Below are 23,273 nucleotides of genomic sequence, written 5' to 3' on the forward strand. Positions count from 1 at the left end.
TACAGGCAGACAGACATACACACACACACACACACACAGAGAGAGAGAGAGAGAGAGAGAGAGAGAGAGAGAGAGAGAGAGAGAGAGAGAGATTGAGAGAGAGAGAGAGAGTCCTTAAATTATCAGGCAGATAAAAAATTAAATCCCATCAGAGGATGAAAAAGCAGATGGTACAGTATTTGGAAAGCTGCACTGAGAAGTTTAGAGCATGGCAGAGTCCTGTCCCAGCCAGGCTATTTCCTATAAAGTAACTATAGTCACTAGAAATCGGAAGACAGCAGTCCCAGCTACCCCAGCTCTGAGTCAGGAGTCGCTTGAGCCTAGGAGTTCAGAATGGTTGGATCAATTCTCGATTGGCAACTGAGAGAGACCAAGGAAAAGAAGGAAGGAGGAATAAGAAAATGGCTTTACCTTGAGCCAAATATGAGTGATTGTGTGGCCGGCCCCAGAATATGATTCAAGCTGGATGACTTGTTCCATCAGGAGACAGGCTGTGTGAACTTTCATGGTCATGATCCACGCATTCATACAATATAGCGATGGCCAACAGTTAGGTCATCAAGATTGGGAAACCAAGAGAGCTGCGGTTGTTACCTGTGGAATTCAGATGCCATCTCACTGTTAGCTTCAGGGTTGGTAGAGACTGGGGTTCACTCAGGCTAGGGGTACAGTTTAGGAGTGTTGTCTGATAGTTATGTGGGTGTCAAGTGAGACAGTTAACAGTGAACACTGGGGTTGCACGTGTGTACCAGTGCACAGCATGCCAGGCTGCACCGCCCCCTCCCTGCGAGCCTCTGACTTTTGATACTGGATATCATGCTTGCAGGGGAGGCCTCCACTACTTAGCTGTGTCCCCAGCTGCCACAAGTTCAGAGAAACCAATGAGCACAGGTATGTATGAAATAACGCAGGGAAAGGCAAACCACTTCCCCACAGGCTGAGTCAGCCAAAACTGCAGCCACAGACTTTGATAGATACCTGTTTGCCTTCAGTTTAGGAAGGTCCAGCATAGCTCACACCCCCTGCGCTCCTAGGGATCCGTCCTATGAGGGTGTGCTGAGGCCAGTGCCTGGCTTCCTGTTGAGAAGTGTGTAAGCTATTCCTCCAGCACACCGTCTCTCAGAGACTCAGGATCACTCACGTGGTCGGTCAAGAGATGGTGAACACATCACATTCAAAATGTTCATCTGTTGGCTGGCTGGTTGGTTCGGTTCGATTTGGTTTTTCCGACAGGGTTTCCTGTACCCGAGTCTGACCTAGAACTTGCTAGGTAGCTCTCGTTGGTTCTCTCCTGCTTCCGCCTCTCAATTTCTTGGGTTAGATGTATGCATCACCATGCCTGCCTGTCTGTTTATTTGTTGTTTGAGACAGGCAGTATGTAGACCAGGCTGACCTCAACTTTGTAATGATCCTTTTATCTCCAGCCTCCAGCACTATAGAATTGAAGGACTGAGCCACCAAATCCAGCTTAGAAATAATTCGGTATAAAATAGAGCAACCGAGTGTGTGTTGCTTAGAAGTTTCCGTTAAATTCTCACACCTTTGCATCTGGTGTAATTGCCTCATCCTGAAATCTTAGTTCAGAGGTCCCGCTGAATTTTACATTCAGTTTTTCCATCACGGCTGGAACAGACTGTGTCTGTGCTGCCATCTAGTGGCCAAAGCAAGTAATCCACCTGGTTTCCTGATTATGTAGCTCCGACCTTGGAAGTTCTCAAATCTGTGAGATAATTTTGTTAATCTTTGCTTGAGGAACGTTTTCCAGAGAGAGAAAGGAGGCACGGTTTGAGAACACCCTGACAACCTTTTCAAATCGGGTCTGTCTAGACACAACGAACTACAGTGAAGGATGGAAACTCAATCGTTTGCTGGAGTGAGATACCATGAAAAACCAGCCACAAGCAACCACACCGCATCTCCATCACCCCTACAACAGGCCTCGTGTTCGCCCATAGCTCATGCCTTACCCTGTGGTGCTGTAAATTGAACCCAGCGCCTGCACATGCGAAGCAAACACTCCTCCACTGAGATAATAACCCAGTCCTTTGATTTGTTCTTTGTCATTAAGGATTAGTTCGCTTTGGGTATTTTATATAAATAGGAATATGTCCTATAGCCCTTTGCTTATAGGTTTTTTTCATACATGCAATGACTTTAAGTGTAGCATATCGGCGCTTTCTTCCTCCTTGCTGTTGAGTCCTAGTTCAGGAAGTGGATTTGCCATTATTTCCTTTTCTTTTTTTCCCCTATGAGAAGCTTTGGGTTGTTTCTAGGTTTAGATTTCTGTGCATAAACTGTGTGAAGGGTCCTTGTACATTGCTTAATTAGATGAGGTTTTTCGTTCTCTTGGAAACTCCTCACAGTGAGATGTATGGTTTATTTTTAACTATATTTAAAGTATGTTAAATTTTTAGGTCACTGCCAAAACATCTCCCAAACTGTCCGGACCCCTTTACATCCCATGAAGCTTGAACAGTTTTCAGTTGCCCACATCCCTGTCAGCAACACTTGCTGTCTACAAACATTTTAATGGGTTCATTATGATATCTCCAGATTTTAGTTTTTATTTCCCTGATGGTTCCTGGGGCTTAATGTCCCTCTATGATAGTGAATTGGCTGGGAGGAGGGGGGTGGGTATGTATTTTGTCTCATGGGAGGGAAAGTAGAGTAGGTGGGAGCAGAGATGAAGCAGAACCTGTGGGGCTCAAGGTCTCTTCCCTGTGAGCTGAAGTCTCTCTGCACTTCTTCCAACGGTAGCACAAACCTTCTTATCATTCTTCTTTATACCAAAAGACGTGCAGATCTAGTCTGTGTCTCGTGCAAATGAGAGATCTGATAGCTTTGGGTTGTCGGGGTTATCTGATGTGCTGGAGGAAGCCTCTGCCCTTGGCAATGTCCCAGTGCAGTCCTGAGAGTGCCAGGTTACACAGAAGCATGAGTGACAGATGTGTATGCCACAAAAGAAATGACGACATAGGTTGGGGGATGGTATAGGGTGTCCAGTGTGTTTTAAACAACAACAAGAAGACATTAAGAGGTATTATTAATGCTATGAAATAAAGGAGTCCTAAGTGCTGTGACATCAAAATATATAAAAATAAGTAAAAATAAGAACACAAGTGTGTGTGTGTGTGTGTGTGTGTGTGTGTGTGTGTGTGGTATTCAGGGTTCTTCTCGGAGAATACAGAGGTATACATTGTATACAACTCTGCCTTTTCTATTTTAGGCCTTTCTTGTCCTCCAAGTCACCTTGGCTCCGGAGGGTAAAGACTTGGTTAATGACTCCTACTGTCTGGATTTGACAGCCTTGTTTTCCTCAGCTTCAGCCCCTTGTATGGGAGGCTTTTTCTGTACCTGTCTCATCCCACCTACAAAGCATTAAATCCTGTGGGTTTAGCCCTTAAAATGTATACAACTGTAACTTCTATGTATGGGGCTCCTAGGTTGTAATTCCTTTCATCTCAGGAACTAGCTTAGCTGACGCTTTTCCTTATCTTTGCTAAGCTCTGCCACCTTGTGGTGAAGCTCTAGGAAGGCATCCTTCCCTTCAAGCTGAGGCAAGATTAAGTAGCTTGTGGTTTCAATGGCAACTTTGTATAATACAGCAGCTCCTGAATATGCAACGCCTGAAATCTAGCTGATGGAAAAAAAGATGCACTCCACATGCTTAACTGTGTTCAAAACTTACGGCAGACCTTTAGAAGCTTTCTGGAAGTTCACTCTAACTTCCTGGTCCTGGGTTAGCCCCAGGAAGTAAGTTTTACCCAACCATCATACCTCCTGCAGCTGAGTCTGGTGGGCCCACTGAAGAGTGTCTTACGACCTTTGTCAAAGTGAACAGCGATATGAATGGTCATAGTTCAGGAGCACAGGTGCAAGGTACCCCAAATTCCATGTTCTAGTGTGGTAACACTCTGATGAAGCTTTTGTGGTAATGAACAAAGATAGTCATAAATCAAGCCACTTTAAAAATACATTGGTGAAGACATTAGGTAGGGAGGTTAAAGCAAGGGGTGTGTGTGTGTGTGTGTGTGTGTGTGTGTGTGTGTGTGTTGGGAAGCTCTCTCTTCTAATCTATGACACTGAGCCTTTTGATTGGCAAACCTCTATTAAGTGAATACAGTTGAAAGGGTTTTTATCCATTAGCCACAGATATATTAAGATAGACACCAAGCCTCAAAAGGGGGCTGAAAATAACCCAAGAGAGTTGTAATTGGGCTCTGGACCTGCAACATTCCAACCTACCCTCTCTGAGTGTTCAGTGTCTTCTTACCTACTTCTCATAGTCAACAGATTTCCCCAGTGCTTGAGCAAAACAAGTGCTTAGGAAGCGGGAAGTTTGCTTTGGTTTGGTTTGGTTTGCTTTTCTTCTCTACCTTTGGAGACTGAAGGGCTGACACTACTGTAATAGAGACATTTCATCCTCCTGAAGGAAGGAAGCATCTTATCTTCCCTGGCTTTTCAGTGATTTCCTGTTTTGGTTTTTTGTCTTGTTTTGTTTTTGTTTTGTTTTGTTTTTGGCATTCCTGACTGGAAGAGCCATGCCTACAGCCTCTGTCATGGCCTTCACACAGTGTGCCCAGATGTCCCTTTTCATGAGAAACCAAGGAATCAAAGTAGATGCGAGCTCACCCTAATGGCCTCATCTTAACTATGGTGTATGCAGTGTGCCTATTTCTTTTTTTTTTTTTTTTTTTGCTGGTTCAATTTTTTTATTGGATATTATATTTACATTTCAGATTTTATCCCCTTACTCCATTCCCCCCACCACCCAGGAACATCCTATCCCATACCCCTTCCTCCTGCTTCTATGAGGGTGTGCTCCCACCTACCCCCCCCCACTCCTACCTCCCCATCCTCAAATTCCCCCCCCCCACTCGGTGTTCAGCCTTCATGGGAACAAGAATCTCCTCTCCCACCTATGCCCTACAAGGCCATCCTCCCCTACATATACAGATGGAGTCATGGGTCCCTCCCAATGTGCTCCCAGGCTGGTGGTTTAGACCCTGGGGAGCTCTGGTTGGTTGGTATTGTTGCTCTCCTCATGGGGCCACAAATCCTTTCAGCTCCTTCAGTCTTCTCTATAACTCCTCCATTGGGAACCCCTTGATCAGATCAGTGGTTAGCTGTGAGCATCCGCCTCTGAATATGTCAGACTCTGGCAGACCTCTAAGGAGACAGCTATATCAGGCTCCTGTCAGCATGCACTTCCTGACATCCACATCAGCGTCTACCTTTGGTGACTGCACATGGGATAGATATCCAGGTGGAATGGTCTCCAGATGGCCCCTGCTTCAGTTTCTGTCCCACACTTTGTCTCCATATTTGCTCCCTTGCGTATTTTGTTACTCCTTCTAAGTAGTACCGAGGCATCCACAGTTGATCTTCCTTCTTCATGAGCTTCATGTTGTTTGTGAGTTGAATCTTGGCTATTTCAAGCTTCTGGGCTAATATCCACTTATCAGTGAATAAATACCATGTGTGTTCTTTTGTGATTGGGTTACCTCACTCACGATGATATGTTCTCGTTCCATCCATTTGTCTAAGAATTTCTCAAATTCATTATTTTTAATAGCTGAGTAGTACTCTATTGTGTAAATGTACCACATGTTTTTGTATCCATTCCTCTGCTAAAGGACATCTGGGTTCTTTCCAGCTTCTGGCTATTATAAATAAGGCTGCTATGAACATAGTGGAGCATATGTTCTTGTTATATGTTGGAGCATCTTCTGGGTATATGCCTAGGAGTGGTATAGCTGCGTCCTCAAGTAATGCTATGTCCAATTTTCTGAGGAACTGCCAGACTGATTTCCAGAGTGGTTGTACCAGCTTGCAATCCCACCAACAATGGAGGAGTCTTCCTCTTTCTCCACATCCTCGCCAGCATCTACTATCAGCTGAGTTTTTTATCTTAGCCATTCTGACTGGTGTGAGGTGGTATCTCAGGGTTGTTTTGATTTGCATTTCCCTGATGACTAAGGATGTTGAGCACTTCTTAAGGTGCTTCTCTGCCATTCAAGTTTCCTCAGTTTGGTCTTTGTTTAGCTCTGTACACCATTTTTAATAGGGTTATTTGGTTGTCTGGAGTATAATTTCTTGAGTTCTTTGTCTATATTGGATATTAGCCCTCTATCGGATGTAGGATTGGTAATGATCTTTTCCCAATCTGTTGGTTGCCATTTTGTCCTATTGCCAGTGTTCTTTGCCTTACAGAAGCTTTGCAATTTGATGAGGTCCCATTTGTCAATTCTTGATCTTAGAGCATGAGCCATTGGTGTTCTGTTCAGGAACTTTCCCCCTGTGCCTAGGTATTCGAGGGTCTTCCCCACCTTCTCTTCTATTAGTTTCAGTGTATCTGGTTTTATGTCAAGGTCCTTTATCCACTTAGACTTGTGCTTTGTACAACGACATAAGAATGGATTGATTTGCATTTACTGGCCCTTTAAGTTGGGAATCTTCATTCTGATCTATACCTATTATCCTTAGGTTTGGCCTTCTCATTGTGTCCTGGATTTCCTGGTTGTTTTGGGTTAGGAGCTTTTTTTCATTTTGCATTTTCTTTGACAGTTGTATCAATGTTTTCCATGGTATCTTCTGTGCATGAAATTCTCTCTTCTGTCTCTTGTATTCTGTTGGTGATGCTATCTCCAGGGTAGTCTCCCTTTGAGATGTCTTTATTGTTTCTACTTCCATTTTTAGATCCTGAATGGTTTTGTTTAATTCCTTCCGCAGGGGCAGGTTTTGGGTGCCTGGTGGGTCTTGAGCGACCCAGCTCCCAGTTGTAGCTCTGGGCATAGGGTAGTGGGCAATTGTTCTTACCCCCTGCTCTGAGTTCAGTTGCTCCTCTAGGATGTCTCGGGATATGGTGTCTTCATGGGAGCAGAGCCTGTTTCTTTTTTCTTTCTTTTTTTTTTTTTAGACAGTTGCATCTTTATTTTTATTTATTTATTTATTTATTTATTTATTTATTTATTTATTTATTTTTGTATCTGAGTGTTTCCTCTGCATGTATGTCTATGCAACACATGTATTGATACAACCCAGAAGAGGATGTCAGATCTCTGGAACTGGAGTTACAGACAAAATCTTCCATGTGGGTGCTAGGATTAAGTCACATCTTCAAGAAGGACATCCAGTGCTCATAGCTACTGAGCCATGTCTCCAGTCCCCAAGGACCCTATTTCTATAACCAAACTCTGAGTATTGAGAGTTAGGGCCTCAACCTATGTAATTGAGAGGCATCAAATTCAACCCATATTAGTGACCTGTCTGATCCTGCCTTTATTTAGTTGTTTCTGAAAGTACTTGCTGCTTCCCCTGGTAGACGGTTGCATAACCCGGCTCATGGGTCAGCCATGAAATAACTTTGACCAAAATGTATAAAAGGAAGCACTATGTATAAATATTCAAGCAGGGACCTCTAAGATCTTTATTTTTTTTAAAGTAGGTAGTGTTCTTGGTAGAAGCTGGACTTTGTCTCAGGATGACAGCGACACAGCAAAGCAGTAGCTTTGCATATGTAATGTAAGCAAAAGGAAAACTGTTATAATCTTATGCTATTAATTACTGTATTGGGGCTAGAAATGTCCCAGACCACTCTGCCCCACGCTTGGGTGCCAGAGTGCCGAGGACCTCGCTGCCAAATGTTGGAACCTGCACTGCCAAAAGCTTATGGGCCAAAATTGTTAGAGCCTGCACTGCTCTAAGCTTGGGGGCTAAATTGTCCCGGCTGGTACTGCTACTCCGGTCCACGGGTCAGGGTTCAGCAAGAGAGAGAGTGAGGGCAGACACGAAGAATGGAGACCAGAGTGTTATTCAGTCCCATTTATTCTTAGTCTCTGTTCTTCTCTCTTTCCAAGTCCTTTCTTCTGTCTGCCTCTTGCTTTTTATAAGTCTCATTTCTTAAGCCATGCCTTTAAGTCACATCTTTAAGTCACGCCTTTAAGTCTCACACACCCAAGGGAAAATCCTGGGTATATAAAACAAGATGTTATCAGAGTGTGCTCAGCTGTTGTAGGCTGTTGAAAACAAGTCTCTTATCAGGGTATATGGCTCGAGATGGCTGCAAGGATGATAGCCACCTTCTGTCGGCTCCCCACATAGAAAGATTAGGATTAAGGCATCTGTTGTACAAGTGTGAAGACATGCACTCCAAACCCAAAACCCACACATGATAGCATGCATGCATCCCAGCCCTCATTTAGGTCCATGGGAGACTGAGACAGGAGAATTGCCCCAGAAACTTAGAAGCTAGCAAGGGGTACACAGAGGCAAACAAGGGGTCCTGTCTTAGCTAAAGCAAGGACCAGTTATTCTCTTACCTACAGAGAGAGAGACAGACAGACAGACAGACAGACAGACAGAGACAGAGAGACAGAGACACAGAGAGAGACAGATACAGAGAGAGAGAGAGAGAGAGAGAGAGAGAGAGAGAGAGAGAGAGAGAATGTTGGGCTCTTTTATTACCACAGCATAAATTAAGCTTATTGACCCAAGTGTCTAACTTAACTTCAGTGACACTGTAATGTGAATAAATTTTTTCATTCATTATGTCTTCTTGAAAACTCACCGTGTGCCTGGCATAGAGCTGTATCATAGTCTCTGATGTTTTGACTTGGCTGACAGATATCTAAGTACCCAAGTACCTGTTCAAACACCAGTGTGGGTCTCCTGTGAAGATAGTTTTAAATGAAGTAAAAATGTAATTGGTGGGCTTTGAGGAAAGCTAAGTAGCAGCCCTGACATGAATGAGCTTTGTTCCGTTGGTGTCTTTGGAGAAAGAAACTGAGTGCCCCTCCTAGGAAGTGAGAGTCGAGAACTCAGACCGGAGCTGGGATCCAGGCTCTCTCCTTGTCGTCTGCTCTGCACATCGAAGATTTCCCAGCCCTGCAGCTGCATGGCCAAGGCCTGGAGATAACTCTCACACTTGCTATTGGTTCTCACTCTCTGGAGAAACTTGGCTGACACAGCAGAGCACAATGTCTTCATAATCTAAGAGCATACAAGCGAACAAAGATATGAATGAAATACTGGAGAAGACTGTGCTTGACCTGGATGTAGGGAGGGCAGGAAATGAAGTCTAACTTGAATATCAAAGGTGGCAGATGGAACAAGAGCTGGCCAAGCGCAGGGGCAGGGCTGTTCAGTGAGGACAAGTGACCGAGTGGAGCACAGCCTCCTTAACAGAAGCAGTGTCACCCTCAAGAACGGGGAAATGGAAGCTTTCCAGGCAAAAGAAATGCTTGCTATTTGTGAATGTTCAAAACTCAGTGCTGCCTGGCACAACCTTCTTTCAAAACACAGAATTGAAGAGAGGGGAGATTCTTGGGGAAGTCTGTAGTGGCGGTTCTCAACCTGTGGGTTGCAACCCCTTGGGGTCAAATGACCCTTTCACAGGGGTCACATATCGGTTATCCTGCATATCAGATATTTACATTACATTATCAATGGGTCTCAGTGCTAGGAAGGTTGAGAACCCTTGATTGCTCTATAGTGAAGCCGGGATGCTGTTATAGAAAGATGGTCATGGCAGGGGAAAGGTTACATGCAGAGTGAAGAGAACGCGCATCATTTGAGAGTGTTGGATGTTTGAGGCATGGAGCTATAATGGAAGGGAGGCAGGGGCAGCTAAGGCAAGTGGCTGATGTAGACACAGACTTTGAATAAAAAAGGTGAATCGAAATGTGCCTTTGACCTCAACTAGATAAATTTGGAATACAGTTGTACTTTATGACTTTGTTGTCGACTGCACTCCATACTGTTTTTTTTTTTTTTTTCTTTTTGTTTGTTGGGGAGCGGTGCATGCGGGAGCCATGCATTGGCCATGAATGGAGTCTGGAGGCCCAATGTCAGTGCTGGCTAGTTATCATCTACCTTGGGGGCTCTCTCGCTTATTTTTAGGTATGGTCTCTCATCAATTGGTCTGAAGCTCAGTGTTTGAGGTGGATTGTGGGACGTGGGGCAGCCCCTGAGATCTCCCTATCTCTGCCAACCAGTCTCAGAATTACAGGCTATGTGTGAGCCCAACTTCTACACGGGGGCTTGGGATCTGAACTCAGGTCTTTGGGCTTCTACCTCAGTGGCCTTTACCCACTGAGCCATCCCCCTGCTGACGTCTTCATATATGAATCTGCTTTGCATCTCTGTTCACTTGCTGAGGGAATCATTATGTTCTCAACATTGTTTCAGAAAGAGGGAAAGACCTTTGTTAAAAATCCGGCCTGCTGTGTCTTTTGAGTTTTATAATCGTATTCTCTAGTGTAGCATCATGTTCAGGTGGGGCTTCATCAAAATGCTGCTCTTGAAGCGTGTTAGCCTCCAGAGAATTTTCTTGTGATTCCCTTCACTGAAGTTTCAACAGGGGCCCAAGAAAGCTATTTCTTTGGTATTGTTATTGGAAATAGAATGAGAACAATGGTCTATTTAATAACCATTATCATTATCTTTTTCCCAGATTGAATTAAAATTGCTTTAATATTCTATTATAGAATCCCTTGCAAAAATGCTGTCAATTATTTTTCTTATTTTCACCAGCCCGCTAACAATGAACTTAAAGCTAATTCAGTACTTCCGAGAAAGCGTCAAAATGCAGCTTTGAATCAAAAGTACTGAAATATTATGTGTGCTATGATAACTATAACTTCTAGCATTTTCCTACTACAGGCTCAGCTTGCTTGCTGGTGTGAGTAGACCTGGTGGGGATGATGACTATATTTTTAGCAGCAACTTCTGACCATATTTTTAGAAAGCCTTAGTCTGTGAAAGACTGTAGAAGATCAGTAAGTTTGTGCTGTAGATACAGATCATGGGCTCAGGTCTTGGCCTGAGCCTGATTCATATGGTTTTATGAACTTACCAGATGTGAAAAGTCTTTTCCATCTCCATCTTCATGGTACCTCCACTTTGTCATTTCAATAAGTGGAATTCACAATGCCACACAGGGTTGCTAAGAACGTTAACAAAATTAACTATGTAAAGCACACAGAACAGTGCCTGGCACGTAAGCATTGCTTCCCAATGTCACATAGCATCATCTGCAGCCCATTATTAAGAATTTTAAGACCATTTATTGAGTTCTTCCTGTAGGCCAAAGGAGGAGCTTCCTGATGGAATTCTAGATGGATAATATATTACACAACCTTCATAGCATGGTTCAAGATTCTCTCGAAACTTTTTCCTTTGATATTATTATTGAGCTCTCAAGTGTGTTTCATGCCTTTAGATTAATTAGCTCTTCGTGCTGGGATGGTCTTGTCCTTGGCTGAGACTGGAAAGACGTGAGATCCACACAGGAAAGTATTCTAAGAAGCAGTAGAGATGGGTTGCTCACGTCTGGAGCACGCTGCATGGGGTTCTAAAGCTTCCCCTCACACTAGTGTTTACAGCGTAACAGGAAGAGGGGAGAGTGGCCCATTGTTTACTGACCTCTTTGAAGTTTGACTGAATTCTTAAAAGAAACTTTCAATATATATTTCAGAAAATGGCTTTGAAATTCAAAAACGCCAAACGAATCGAAGGCTTGGACCGCAATGTGTGGTGAGTGTCTTAGACAGAGGGTTTGTGGTAAAGCTTCCTGTAGGCGCTCAAGTTGGATTCTTAACTTCACCTGCAGCTCAGTAAAGAAGCCATTTGTTTAATTCACCGTTAAAATTAAATGGAGGAAGCTAGCCACCCATTCGTATGCGGGTTTACTCATCTAGCAAATGTGTTACCCTCTGGGCTAGCCCTGAATATACAGTAGAGAAAATCTAAAATGAGGTTTGACTGATGCTTTTGTGAAATTTACAACAAACAGTTTCCTTTTCTTTTTTATTCTTGACCTTGCTATTCATGTAGCCCAGGATGGCCTCAAACTCTTGATCCTCTCACCTCAGGCTCCCCAGTGCTGGGATTATGGGGATTACAGGGATTATAGTTTATGACCATGCAACATATCCAGTTAGTCTTTTCTTATTAGCTGTCCTTTTAGCAGCTGATAAGAAAAATTAAACATCGCATGATGGCATATGCCTTTAATCCCAGGACTGAGGAGGCAAAGGTAGGCCCATCTCTATGACTTCAAGACTAGTCTAGTCTGCCGGGCGGTGGTAGCGCACGCCTTTAATCCCAGCACTTGGGAGGCAGAGGCAGGCGGATTTCTGAGTTCGAGGGGGAGGCAGAGGCAGGCGGATTTCTGAGTTCGAGGGGGAGGCAGAGGCAGGCGGATTTCTGAGTTCAAGGCCAGCCTGCTCTACCAAGTGAGTTCCAGGACAGCCAAGGCTATACAGAGAAACCCTGTCTCGAAAAACCAAAAAAAAAAAAAAAAAAAAGACTAGTCTAGTCTACAAACAAGTTCTAGGACAGCCAGGGCTCTGTTACACAATGAAACTCTGTCTCAAAAAAACACAAAAACAAGAAAAACTAGTAATAGCTCCCCCCCCATGAATACATGTATATATGATTGCATATACATACATATAACCATATATTGGTATGTATATGTGTGTATGATATGTCCCTGAAATATGAATGTCCCTGAATTGACATCTCTAAGGAAGCTGAGATTATTAGTTCAATCATCATTTGCTAGATAAACTCACCTTTTGGGTAGTAACATATTTTTGGGCACTCACTGGGTTTTGCTTCTATGATGAGAACATATGATATTGAAGCTAAATATAGTATTTCCTAATCTTTGTGGTTGTTTTGTTTGTTTTGTTTTTAATCAGGGTTGAATTTACTAAGTTGGCAGCGGATCCTTCTGTTGTGAATCTTGGACAAGGCTTTCCAGATATATCCCCTCCTTCATATGTAAAAGAAGAATTATCAAAGGCTGCATTTATTGATAACATGAATCAATACACAAGGGGCTTTGTGAGTCTATCAGGGCCATGTGGGATGCACTGATACTTCATGCTAGTGTAGTGTGGTGTGTGTGTGTGTGTGTGTGTGTGTGTGTGTGTGTGTGTGTGTGTGTGTCTGTGCACGCGCACACACACACACACACACACACGCATGCATGCATGCTTGCAAACCCCTCTTCCTTAAAGGAAATTGACTTTCTAGAATCAACTGTCTTAACCTGGAAACTTAGGAGCCCTTTGCCCTCACCTCTTAGGATGAGCCTTCCCCAATTTCCAGGAATTTTACAGTCCATTTTGGCTGTTCATTGACTGCTGTTCTAAAATGAGATCTCAGGACATCAAAGCATCTTTGCTATCCCATTAACACTCGTATAGCCTTAGCATTGGCTTCTTAAAGAACTCTGTCTCTAACTAGATCCTCACTTCCTCTTTAACCTTTCTAACCCTATCTCTCTGTGCTGAAGTGCCCAGGTATCCAGACATTTCTTAGATTAGGGTGAACTTTGAACTATGAAAGTCCAAGCAGTCCACACAGAGCATTGCTATTGGGATGGGAGAACAGGGAAACAGCAAGACTGACCCAACCAGGACTGTCACGAGAGTCTCGTGGTCTCACTGTCTTCGTTTAAGATGTCTATTGCTAGGGCAAAATACGATAGCCAAAAGCAACGTGGGGAAAGGGTTTATTTTTGTCTTACAGCTTGTAGTTTATCATCCAGGAGAGCCAGGAAAGGAAGTCAAGGAAAGAACCTGGAGGCAGGAGCTGAGGCAGAGGCTATGGAGAGAGGAGTGCTGGTTACTGGCTTGCTCCTCATGGCTTGCCCAGCCTGCTTTCTTATAGCATCCAGAGCCAACACCCAGGGATAGCACTGCCCATAGTGAGCTGGGCCCTCCCACATCAATAATCAATCAAGAAAAGTCACTACGGGCTGGTCGATCAGCCAATCTGGGTATGGGAGCAGACATTTTCTTGAGGTTCCCTCTCCCAAATGACTCAAGCTTGTGTCAAATTGGCATGCAAGTAGCCATCACACTCACTAACTGACCAGTCCATAAGCCTCCATATCAGACCTGAAACTATGGAAGTTGTAGAAGAAAATATAAGGGAAAAAGGTCAAGATATTGGTATCAGATAACAATAGCAAAAATAGACAAATGTGCTTACTAGCACTAATCATCAGAGAAATGTCAATAAAGCCACAAGAAATCACCTCATCCCAGTCCAGATGGTTATTATTTTAAAAGCAAAGCAGAACAAAGAACAGAGAGGGAAAATATCTCTCCTATACTCTTGATGTTACCGGGCATATATCACAAAAGGAAGTCCAAGCAGGGCCAGCAAACTAGGTCAGTGGGTGAAGGCAGGGCTGAAAACCTGAGTTTGATCCTTGGGATGTACATGGTGGAAGAAGAGAAACAATTCTCCAGTAGTTCTCTAACATCCACAGGTGTACAATGAATCATGGATACCCCTCTCCCAAAACACACAATAAATAACTGTAAAAAAAATTTAAAGGAGCAACACACATAGAAATGTGTGTATTTTTACCTAAAAGGAATGAGGTCAGCATATCATAGACACCCTCAGCCATGTTTACTGAAGTGCTGGTCACTGTAGCGAAGATACTGAGTTAGTCTAGGTGACTGATCCTTAACAGAAGAATGGGAGAAAATATGGCACCTTCTGCAGGAGTTTATTCTGCCATGGAGAGGATGAAAACCAGGCATCCTTAGCAAAGTGAATAGAACTGACAAACATCGTGTTAATGGAATACTGAGGCAGACACAGAAGGACAAATGCTTAATATTTTGTCTCCTACATAAAATCTGTAAAATGTAGGTGTAAAGGTGGGTGAGAGTTGAAGAGTAATTACTAGAGGCTTGGAAGAACAGCTGGGAAGAGAGACAGGGAGATTAATAACAGATACCAAGACCCAGTGAGACGGCAGGAGAAATTCTCATCTTCTGCAGCACAGACAGGGATTATAATTCACAATAACCTGTTATATGTATTTGGAGATCTATCATAGAAGAGAGAAGCTTGAAGCTTTCAAGAGAGGCTAAAGAAAAATGCTAATTACTGATTTTATCTGTACACTGTATGGTCTTGTGGTGAGTACCATGGCCCCTTACATATGTGCAATTATTACACGTTAGATAAAATATGAATGGCTTATTTCAGAATATGAGTTGAGCCCAGGGCAAATCCCCTGTTCCCAAACTTTCTCTTTTGTGATCACTCTTCGTCAGCAGCGAGTTTTCATAACCATGCACAGAGAAGCCCTCAAAACGCAAACGCTTTTTAAGTTTATTGCCACTTTGTAGATGCGAATTTAGAGGCTGGAGTGACTCGGTGACTAAGAGCACTTGATACTCTTGACCTGGGTTCAATTCCCAGCACCTATACGGTGGCTCACATGTGCCTGTGATGCTGTGATGTGATGCCAGGTCCAGGGATTCAACACTCTCGTCTGGCCTCTACTAACTACACTCATTTGGTACACACACACACATACACACACACACACACACACAGCAAAATACACATACATGTAAAATGAAATAGTTTTTTTTTTTTAAAAAAATACACATTTAGGGATAATGCTAGATATTAAACCCAAATTTAAAAATAGTTACATTACTTCAAAGAAGTAGTTTTCATAATAATTTCAAGGTGGGTTTTTGTTTTATCCGAATCTTTAATACAACAGGGTCATCCAGCACTCGTGAAAGCTCTATCCTGCTTATACGGGAAGATTTATCAACATCAAATTGATCCAAATGAAGAAATCCTTGTGACGGTTGGGGGATATGGATCTCTCTTTAACTCCATCCAAGGACTGGTGGACCCAGGAGATGAAGTAAGTGTATGAGCCTTGTCATGTCCCCTGTGCTTCTGTCCCATGTTGGAAACGTTTCCTCACTTTGCGCCTTTTTCACTTTCAATCCATTTTGCAGTCATGTGATGATGGTGCAGTGACGCTAACAAGCCTTAAATGTAGGGTGGGTTAAACTGCCATATTAGAGTCAACATCATTAGAGTCATTAGAGTCAACGCTGACAAGTTGTCCTCTGACTCCCATGCGTGTGCCACAGTGCACATAAGAGCATAGACACAACAAATAGGTGTATTCCACAAGTGTATAAAAGCAGAAAGCTAGACAAGTATGGGAGCACATGCCTACAGTCCCGGGACTTGGGAGGTCAGGGCTAGAGAAGATCTTATTTCGAGGAATGGAAAAAGGATATTGTCTTACTTCTTTTCTATTTCTCTGGCCAAATACCATAACAAGGCAATGTACAAAGGAGGGTTTAATTGGGAGCCTGCTTACAGTTTCCGAGGGTAACAACCAAGAGCATCATAGCCTGGAGCATGGCAGCAGGCAGGCAAGCGCTCATGATGTTGGAGCCGTAGATGAGAGCACTCATGTTGAAACAGCAACCATGAGGCAGAGAGATAAGTGGAATGGTGTGGATTTTTGAATCCCCACTGACACACCTCCTCCAGCAAAGCCACACCTCCTAATCCTTCCCAAACAGTTCCACAAACTGGGGACCAAGCTTTTAAACAGAGGGGCCTGTGGAGCTATTCTTACTCAAACTACCACAGAGAAATAAAGGAAACGAATGACAAAAAAAAAAAAAAAAAAAAAAAATTCTAGTTCAGGTCTGCAGGCAGGGGTGTGATGGGGCCAATCAGACCAGCTGCTCCTCCTGAACCTGCAGCCAGGGTGGTTGGAGGAGAGTATGAGAGATGAGAAGTCTGATCCAATGACTAGGAAAGAGGCAGGTACCAGATACCACACGCCTGGGCGGTCTGCTGTGGGCATCACATAAGAACAGCATCCACTCTGTCCCCACATCCACATGCTTACTCTCAAGACACTGTTTTTTAAATTAGCACTCCATTCTAGAAAGTATTGCAGTCATTCCTAAAATCTGGCTTCTATCACTGTCTGATATATCAAATACATCCTACCTTTTAGTTTGTAACTTGAAATTAAAAAAAACAAAACAAAAAAAAAAAAAAACTCTTACTGGTTTTGGGTTAGAACATCTGTTTGAGAACATGATGAGAAGTCTAGGCCCCAGATAAATCTGTGTGTGCACCTGTAATACGTGACAGTTTGGAATGTCCTCACTCTAAGTCCATCTGTAGGTTTTCTGAAAGGACAAGAACATCAGCTTTGACTCCCTGCTGCCTCTATTTATCTCCAGGGTCTTCTGCACTAAGGCATTAGTTCCACAAAAACCAGACCTGTCTTTCCGTTGCTACATTCTGTCATGAGCACAGTGCCTCACGAGAAGAATTGCTGGCTGATATCCTGTGTCCTTATTTGCTTTTATCTCAGGTGATAATTATGGTGCCCTTTTACGACTGTTACGAACCCATGGTGAGAATGGCTGGAGCAGTGCCCGTGTTTATTCCTCTGAGATCTGTAAGTCCCCTGTCATCTATGGGCTTGAGGAATGTCATAAAATACCAATTACTTTGTCACGGAAGACATATCTAAGTCTTTTGAAAATAACAACTACAGTAACTAAGGTGACTCATAGACTCTCCAGTCATAGAGTGTCACCCGTTGCCCATAGTTACAGCCGGCTTGTGGGAAACAGCAGTAGCTGTTTTGCTGACCGGTTCATTGTTTCTTTTAACCGGTGTGTTCATACAGCCTGGGTCCTCTGGGTTCCCGAGATTGGGTTAGAGCCTAATTATTTGTGTGTGTGTGTGTGTGTGTGTGTGTGTGTGTGTGTGTGTGTGTGTGTGTGTGTGTGTTCTTTGTTAATCATTTATTCAGTTACCTTGGTCAGGTCTGTCTTAAATCTTTTTTCCTTTATTAGGTTTGTAAGACGGTAAACATGAATTAATTAGTTCGAATCACATTTTATTCTTCATGCCTAGAAACGTACTGACAGGATGAAGTGGACTAGCTCTGACTGGACATTCGACCCTCAAGAACTGGAAAGTAAATTCAGTTCCAAAACGAAAGCCATTATATTAAATACTCCACACAACCCCATTGGCAAGGTGAGCGGGCCTGTCTGCTTCCACAGGCTGGGAGTCGCTGTTGTCTCACATGTAGAGTAATTGGCTGTACCCTTTCCTTTAACGTGTGTAGGTATATACCAGAGAGGAGCTGCAAGTTATTGCTGACCTGTGCATCAAGCACAACACTCTGTGCATCAGTGATGAGGTTTATGAATGGCTTGTCTATACTGGACAGAAGCACATAAAAATAGGTACTGATTATGACAGGAGTCTCAAGTCTGAATGTGTTTGGTCACGAGTGGAACAAACTGATGGAAAGGATCCCAGGCCAGCTTTAAAATCGTCTCTATGATGGGTATCTGTGCGAGCACTTACAGGAAGGACTTAAGTGGATCGTGCTTAAGGGAACCAGGTTCAAGTGAAGAAAAGGACTTGAGATCACATTACGAAGCCAGGACAGCAGCAGAGCAGATCTTTAGCCTGTCTTTGGCTTCTTAACAAGAATCCTGCTGTTCCTCAGTGGGTAGACCCTGGCACAGAACTTTTCATGAAGAGGTTCATGTTTGTCTGTGCTGAACGAGTTGCCAAACAGCATCAAGGAATTGTAGAATGGCAAGCTACTGCTATTCTGTCCTCAGTGGGATTCTGCCATTGCTACTGGGCTATCTCACCCAAATCCTGCAGTATTATCTGGGGTGGCCCAAGCTCTCAACTGTAGCACTTTGGTGCACAGATACACAGTCAAGCAAAGCACCACATGCATAACATAATAGTTTTAAATCCCAGTTATATTCATATCTCTGTAACAAAGCTGTCACAGCAAATGCATTTGAGGGTTTTCTTTTAACTTGGTGATTAATATTCACTTACTAAATCCTCTTGTTAAGTGATGTGTAATTTTCAAGATCAGATAAGTGGCAGCTACTGACAATGGCTTACAAAAAATCATGCAGAGGAAAAACCTAAGGTGTCTTTTCAAAATTCTGTATATTACCTTGTCCCCGCTCTGCCCGCCTAAGTGGATGTGGTGTTCTGAATCACAGCCAAGTCATCCCTGGTTCCCTGGCTCTTCCACCATTGACTATCACCCCCTGCCTGGCCCCACCCCATCCCTCAGCACACTGCCATGGCTGTCCCCTGGGTGCCTGGTTCCTAGCCCATGCTCCTACCTTGTTTCCCCTGCTCTCTGGTAGCTACTAACAGGGATTTGAAGGGCAACCATGAATGAGTGACCTTGGAAGATATCAGTCAACAGGCTTGGTGACTCAGCTCTGGTTGGAAAAAAAAAAAAACAGTTCCAAAATTAAAGGCAGTGATGCTTGTACAGTAGACTGCACACTTTAAATGGCTACATGGTACAGTATAGAATTTTTTTATCTCAATAACATTGTAGGCAAAGCAAACATAGATTACAGACATTTGTAGGTCTGATTTCCTTAAATGCTCCCAGTGAGGCTGGACATCAGGAACCATCACTCTCGAGAGTGTGGGGAAACAGACCTAGAAAGGAGTGCTCACAATAGTCACGTCCAAATCCAGCCCTTAGGACTGCAGCTCAGTGGTAGAACACATGCCTAGCATGTGAGAGGTTCCAGGTTCAATCCCCAGCACTGTCCAGAAAAATTAGCTGCTTAATGTTGCAGCCGTGACTAGCGCCAGGCACTGAGTGCCACAGCTTCAGTGACATCTGACCCCTGAGCTGTCCTGCTGGTACCACTGCCACCTCAGAAACAGTTCATATAGAACTGTAAATCTGAGTAGACTAGATGGTTCTGCAGATAAAGGCACTTGTGGCTAACCCTGAGGTGACCTCAGTCTTATCCCCAGGGCCACATGGTAGAAACAAGCGAAACAAGCTCCCAACACTTGTCCTTCTGACACCCACACATGTGCAGTGGCACAGGTAACCCTCCCACCCACCTCCCAAATTAGATAGATAGATAGATAGATAGATAGATAGATAGATAGATAGGCAGATAGAAGATAGATAGATAGATAGATAGATACATAGATAGATAGATAGATAGATAGATAGGCAGATAGAAGATAGATAGATAGATAGATAGATGCATAGATAGATAGATAGATAGATAGATAGATAGACAAAGTGATGAAAGTGTTGTACCTATCTGCATATTGATCCAACACTGAAATGCACTACAACATTTTTAGCTACATATGAGCTTAAACTTGAATTATCTAAAAAAAACAATGCTGAAACTAATGATACTATGTTTTTATTGAGTTCATGTTATCTGCATTGTGTTTTTAGATTATTATTTGATTAAAAAAAAAAACTAATTGGAAAGGAGATAGATAGCCACTTACCTTATTTTCTTTTCTTTTAAGCCACTCTTCCAGGTATGTGGGAGAGAACAATAACAATAGGAAGTGCTGGCAAGACATTCAGTGTGACCGGCTGGAAGGTAAGTGATGGGGCGCAGCTGGGCTGGGGTCGATGGTAGAGCACGTAGTTTGCATGTGACAGCCTTGGATCCTGTCCAAGTTTAAGCTCAGTCCCCGGTACCCTGCAGAAAAATCATGTGCTTAATAAACAGGCCGATGCTTTAATTTCTGTGAACATTTTGCATTTTAAATGTATATATAATATACATGGGGTTTTATATTTATGATCCCTTCTGTATTTACTGGTTTGCTCAACTCTCATGTTGATCTTAAACCTTTTAGCTTCAATTACATGTATTTATTTGGGAGCAGGGGATGTGTGCCGTGGGGTGGGGGGGGGGGGGGGTCAGAGGGCAATGTGTAGGAGTCAGATCTTTCTTTCCAATGAGTGGATCCATGAGATTGAACTTGGGTCCTCAGGCTTGGTAGCAAGCAAGTTTTTACCCTCTGAACCCTATCATCTACCCACGTTTCATCCTTTTTGAGACTAAGGAATTTCTTAAAAGAAAGAAGAATCAAGCAATTTTTATTCTTTATAACTGACCAACTAATAATACATTTTCTTTACAAAGAATATTTACATATGAAAAGAGAAAATAAGACTGACCAATACTCTGGTTTTAACTGTGGCCCAAATACTGACTGTTTTTATGCATGCCAATTTTTCTTTTCATTCTTATAAGCACAGTATAAAGTGGGCATGGTTATTATCCCTATTTTGCAGATTATAAAACAACTAATTCCCAGGAATTTTTACTGTCTTGTCTGAAATCACACTGCTAATAAACTGAAGCCAGGGCAGGTAGCCCACCTTCAGCCCCCATGCACCAACCACTGAACTGTCGAATTCATCCAGGTGTGGTGGCCAAAGCCATAATCCTGAGCCCTTGGGAGTGGAGGCAAGAAAATCAGGAACCCAGGGTCATCTTCAGCTATCTTGTGAGTTCAAGACTAGCCTGGGCTATAGGAGATACCATCTCATAAAACAACAAATAATCCCCCCAGTTAAAATTCAGTTCTCCTCAAGCCTTAACGATACTACCTGGGACTGAGACACAGGGAGGCCGAGAATTAAAGATCTGTGTGCCTCACTTGTGGAGAAGTTGTCTGAGCTGCCATGCAGAGACACTTGTGCCTGGACTTCAAGCAAGTGTAACTGCCGGGTTTTCTTCCTCCTGAGTATCAGAAGTGGAACATGAGCAAGGGGAGGGGCTCACAGTGATCCCAGGTTGTGTTTACCTTCAGAAGGCAGGCTGAGGGGTGAGGGTAGAACTGGGGACCTCATAACAACAAGCACTACCCCACTTTCCTCCTGGGGACATTTCTGAATCGCCTGTATTTGTCATTTACACTAATGACTCTCTTAGACATGATATATGTCCTTAGATTACTATTTGAAATCTGCTTTTGTGTCTTCCCTTCCCAGCTCGGCTGGAGCATTGGCCCTGGTCACCTGATAAAACATTTACAGACTGTTCAGCAAAACAGTTTTTACACTTGTGCAACCCCTTTACAGGTAGGTGTTAGCCTTTACGCATGCGGGAATTGGATAGCCTCTTCATGAGCAAATCCTTCTAATACACTTTGGGAATTTTGGAGCAGACGTGTAGCCTTTGGATAATCCCTACTTAAGCTGCATAATTTTATCTCACATTTAAAAAGCTCCCTCTTACCACACAGGATAGTGTATTTTCAGAGACAGACAACTCAGATGGTCATTCTTTGTGCTGCAATAACTATTTAAAGGAAAAGAAAAAGTCCCTGTGTGAGGTGATGAATGCCTGTCATCTCAGCTCTTGAGGTCTGTCAGGGGGATGACGAGTTCAAGGCTAGTCCGAGCCACACAGAAAGTTTAAAACATGGCTGGACAACATACCAAGGCCCCGTGGAAAGCAGACAGAGAGCAAACAGTGTAACTCTTCAGGAAGGTTTCCAGAACATATTGTGAGATTATTTTAAAAAAAGCAAAATACATGGCAGTATGTATTTATTCTAATTTATACTATATTTTGTGTAAGAGAAGTAGGCCACTTCCTAAGGTGATGCAGAAGAAATCACTGCCGCCCGTGTGGGTAGAACTGGCTGACAGGAAGTAGACAGCAGACCCTTCCTCCCAGGTTCCTCTAGCACAGTGTCCTGCCTTAACCTCCCGAGCTGTGGGAGCACAGGCGAGTACCACTGTCTCTGGTCCTTAATGTATGGCTTTGTTAGGCTGTTGCTCTTTTTGCATACATTTCTAGAAACAGATCTATTTATCATCCTTCTCTGAATACCCCCAAATAAACTAAACCAGTATTCTACTTTTAGGAGGCCAGGAAAGCACACAAAAGTAAAAATATTGGCTACATTAACCTGATTGAGTGTTTCTCATCCAAGTTGTCTGTCTACCTAAAAGGAAAAATTTCCATTATTTTTAGTGATTCTCCTGACTGTGATAAAGGCTAGTTCTGAAGGTTTGCTTTATTATATTTTATGTTCATTTTATTTTATCGCCTCAAAATAAAGACATTCACTTATTCAACTACGATCTACTGGAGATTCGAGATTTTACAGACAAAAAGCCACTGTATTCACATAGCTTAATACCGAGTCGAGAGACATAAGTAAGAGAGATACCATTAAATGATATTGTGTTAGACTTGACAGATGCAAAGAGAAGGTTGGAAGGAAGGAAGATGTAATGACCCAGGTTGGAGGGGACATGATGTCATATTGGGCTAGTCCAAGACAACATCTGAGTGCTGGCTAAACTAGAGAAGAGTCCTGTGACAGAATAAACGTGCAACCCAATGGTAGACAGCACAGCTACCATGGGAGGTGGGAAGCCATGGCAGTTTTGAATGTATGTTATCTAAAGGAGTCTAGGGCTTCATCGAGAGAGCAGGTAAGAGAGGAGTTAGAGGAGAGAAATATCAGTAGACTGAACCAAGCTGATGGGGCCCTGGATGTAGTTGGAAGATTAAGTCAGTGGTGCCCGCCACTGGGCAGCGCAAACGTGCTTGGGAAAAAGAAGGAATCCGGGTACACTTAGCACA

General features: G+C 43.2%; 1 protein-coding gene across 6 annotated transcripts in view; it reads left to right on the forward strand.

Annotated features, from left to right (window-relative positions):
- Window positions 1-23,273, forward strand: part of Kyat3 (kynurenine aminotransferase 3) — a 44,506-nt gene that overhangs the window by 10,771 nt on the left and 10,462 nt on the right. For 4 of the 6 annotated variants that reach the window (XM_034501476.2, XM_034501474.2, XM_076933326.1 and 1 more), the window contains 8 exons: window positions 11,477-11,535; window positions 12,708-12,852; window positions 15,554-15,703; window positions 17,195-17,281; window positions 17,746-17,871; window positions 17,963-18,083; window positions 20,182-20,258; window positions 21,665-21,754. In XM_034501476.2, coding sequence (XP_034357367.1) covers window positions 11,480-11,535; window positions 12,708-12,852; window positions 15,554-15,703; window positions 17,195-17,281; window positions 17,746-17,871; window positions 17,963-18,083; window positions 20,182-20,258; window positions 21,665-21,754 — 852 coding nt within the window. In that variant the 5' untranslated portion in view covers window positions 11,477-11,479. The remainder of the gene's footprint in view (window positions 1-11,476; window positions 11,536-12,707; window positions 12,853-15,553; window positions 15,704-17,194; window positions 17,282-17,745; window positions 17,872-17,962; window positions 18,084-20,181; window positions 20,259-21,664; window positions 21,755-23,273) is intronic. The other 2 variants (XM_076933328.1, XM_076933329.1) reach the window with 1 other exon arrangement.

This window comes from Arvicanthis niloticus, chromosome 4, assembly GCF_011762505.2.
Source record: "Arvicanthis niloticus isolate mArvNil1 chromosome 4, mArvNil1.pat.X, whole genome shotgun sequence".
NCBI classification, from domain to species: domain Eukaryota; kingdom Metazoa; phylum Chordata; class Mammalia; order Rodentia; family Muridae; genus Arvicanthis; species Arvicanthis niloticus.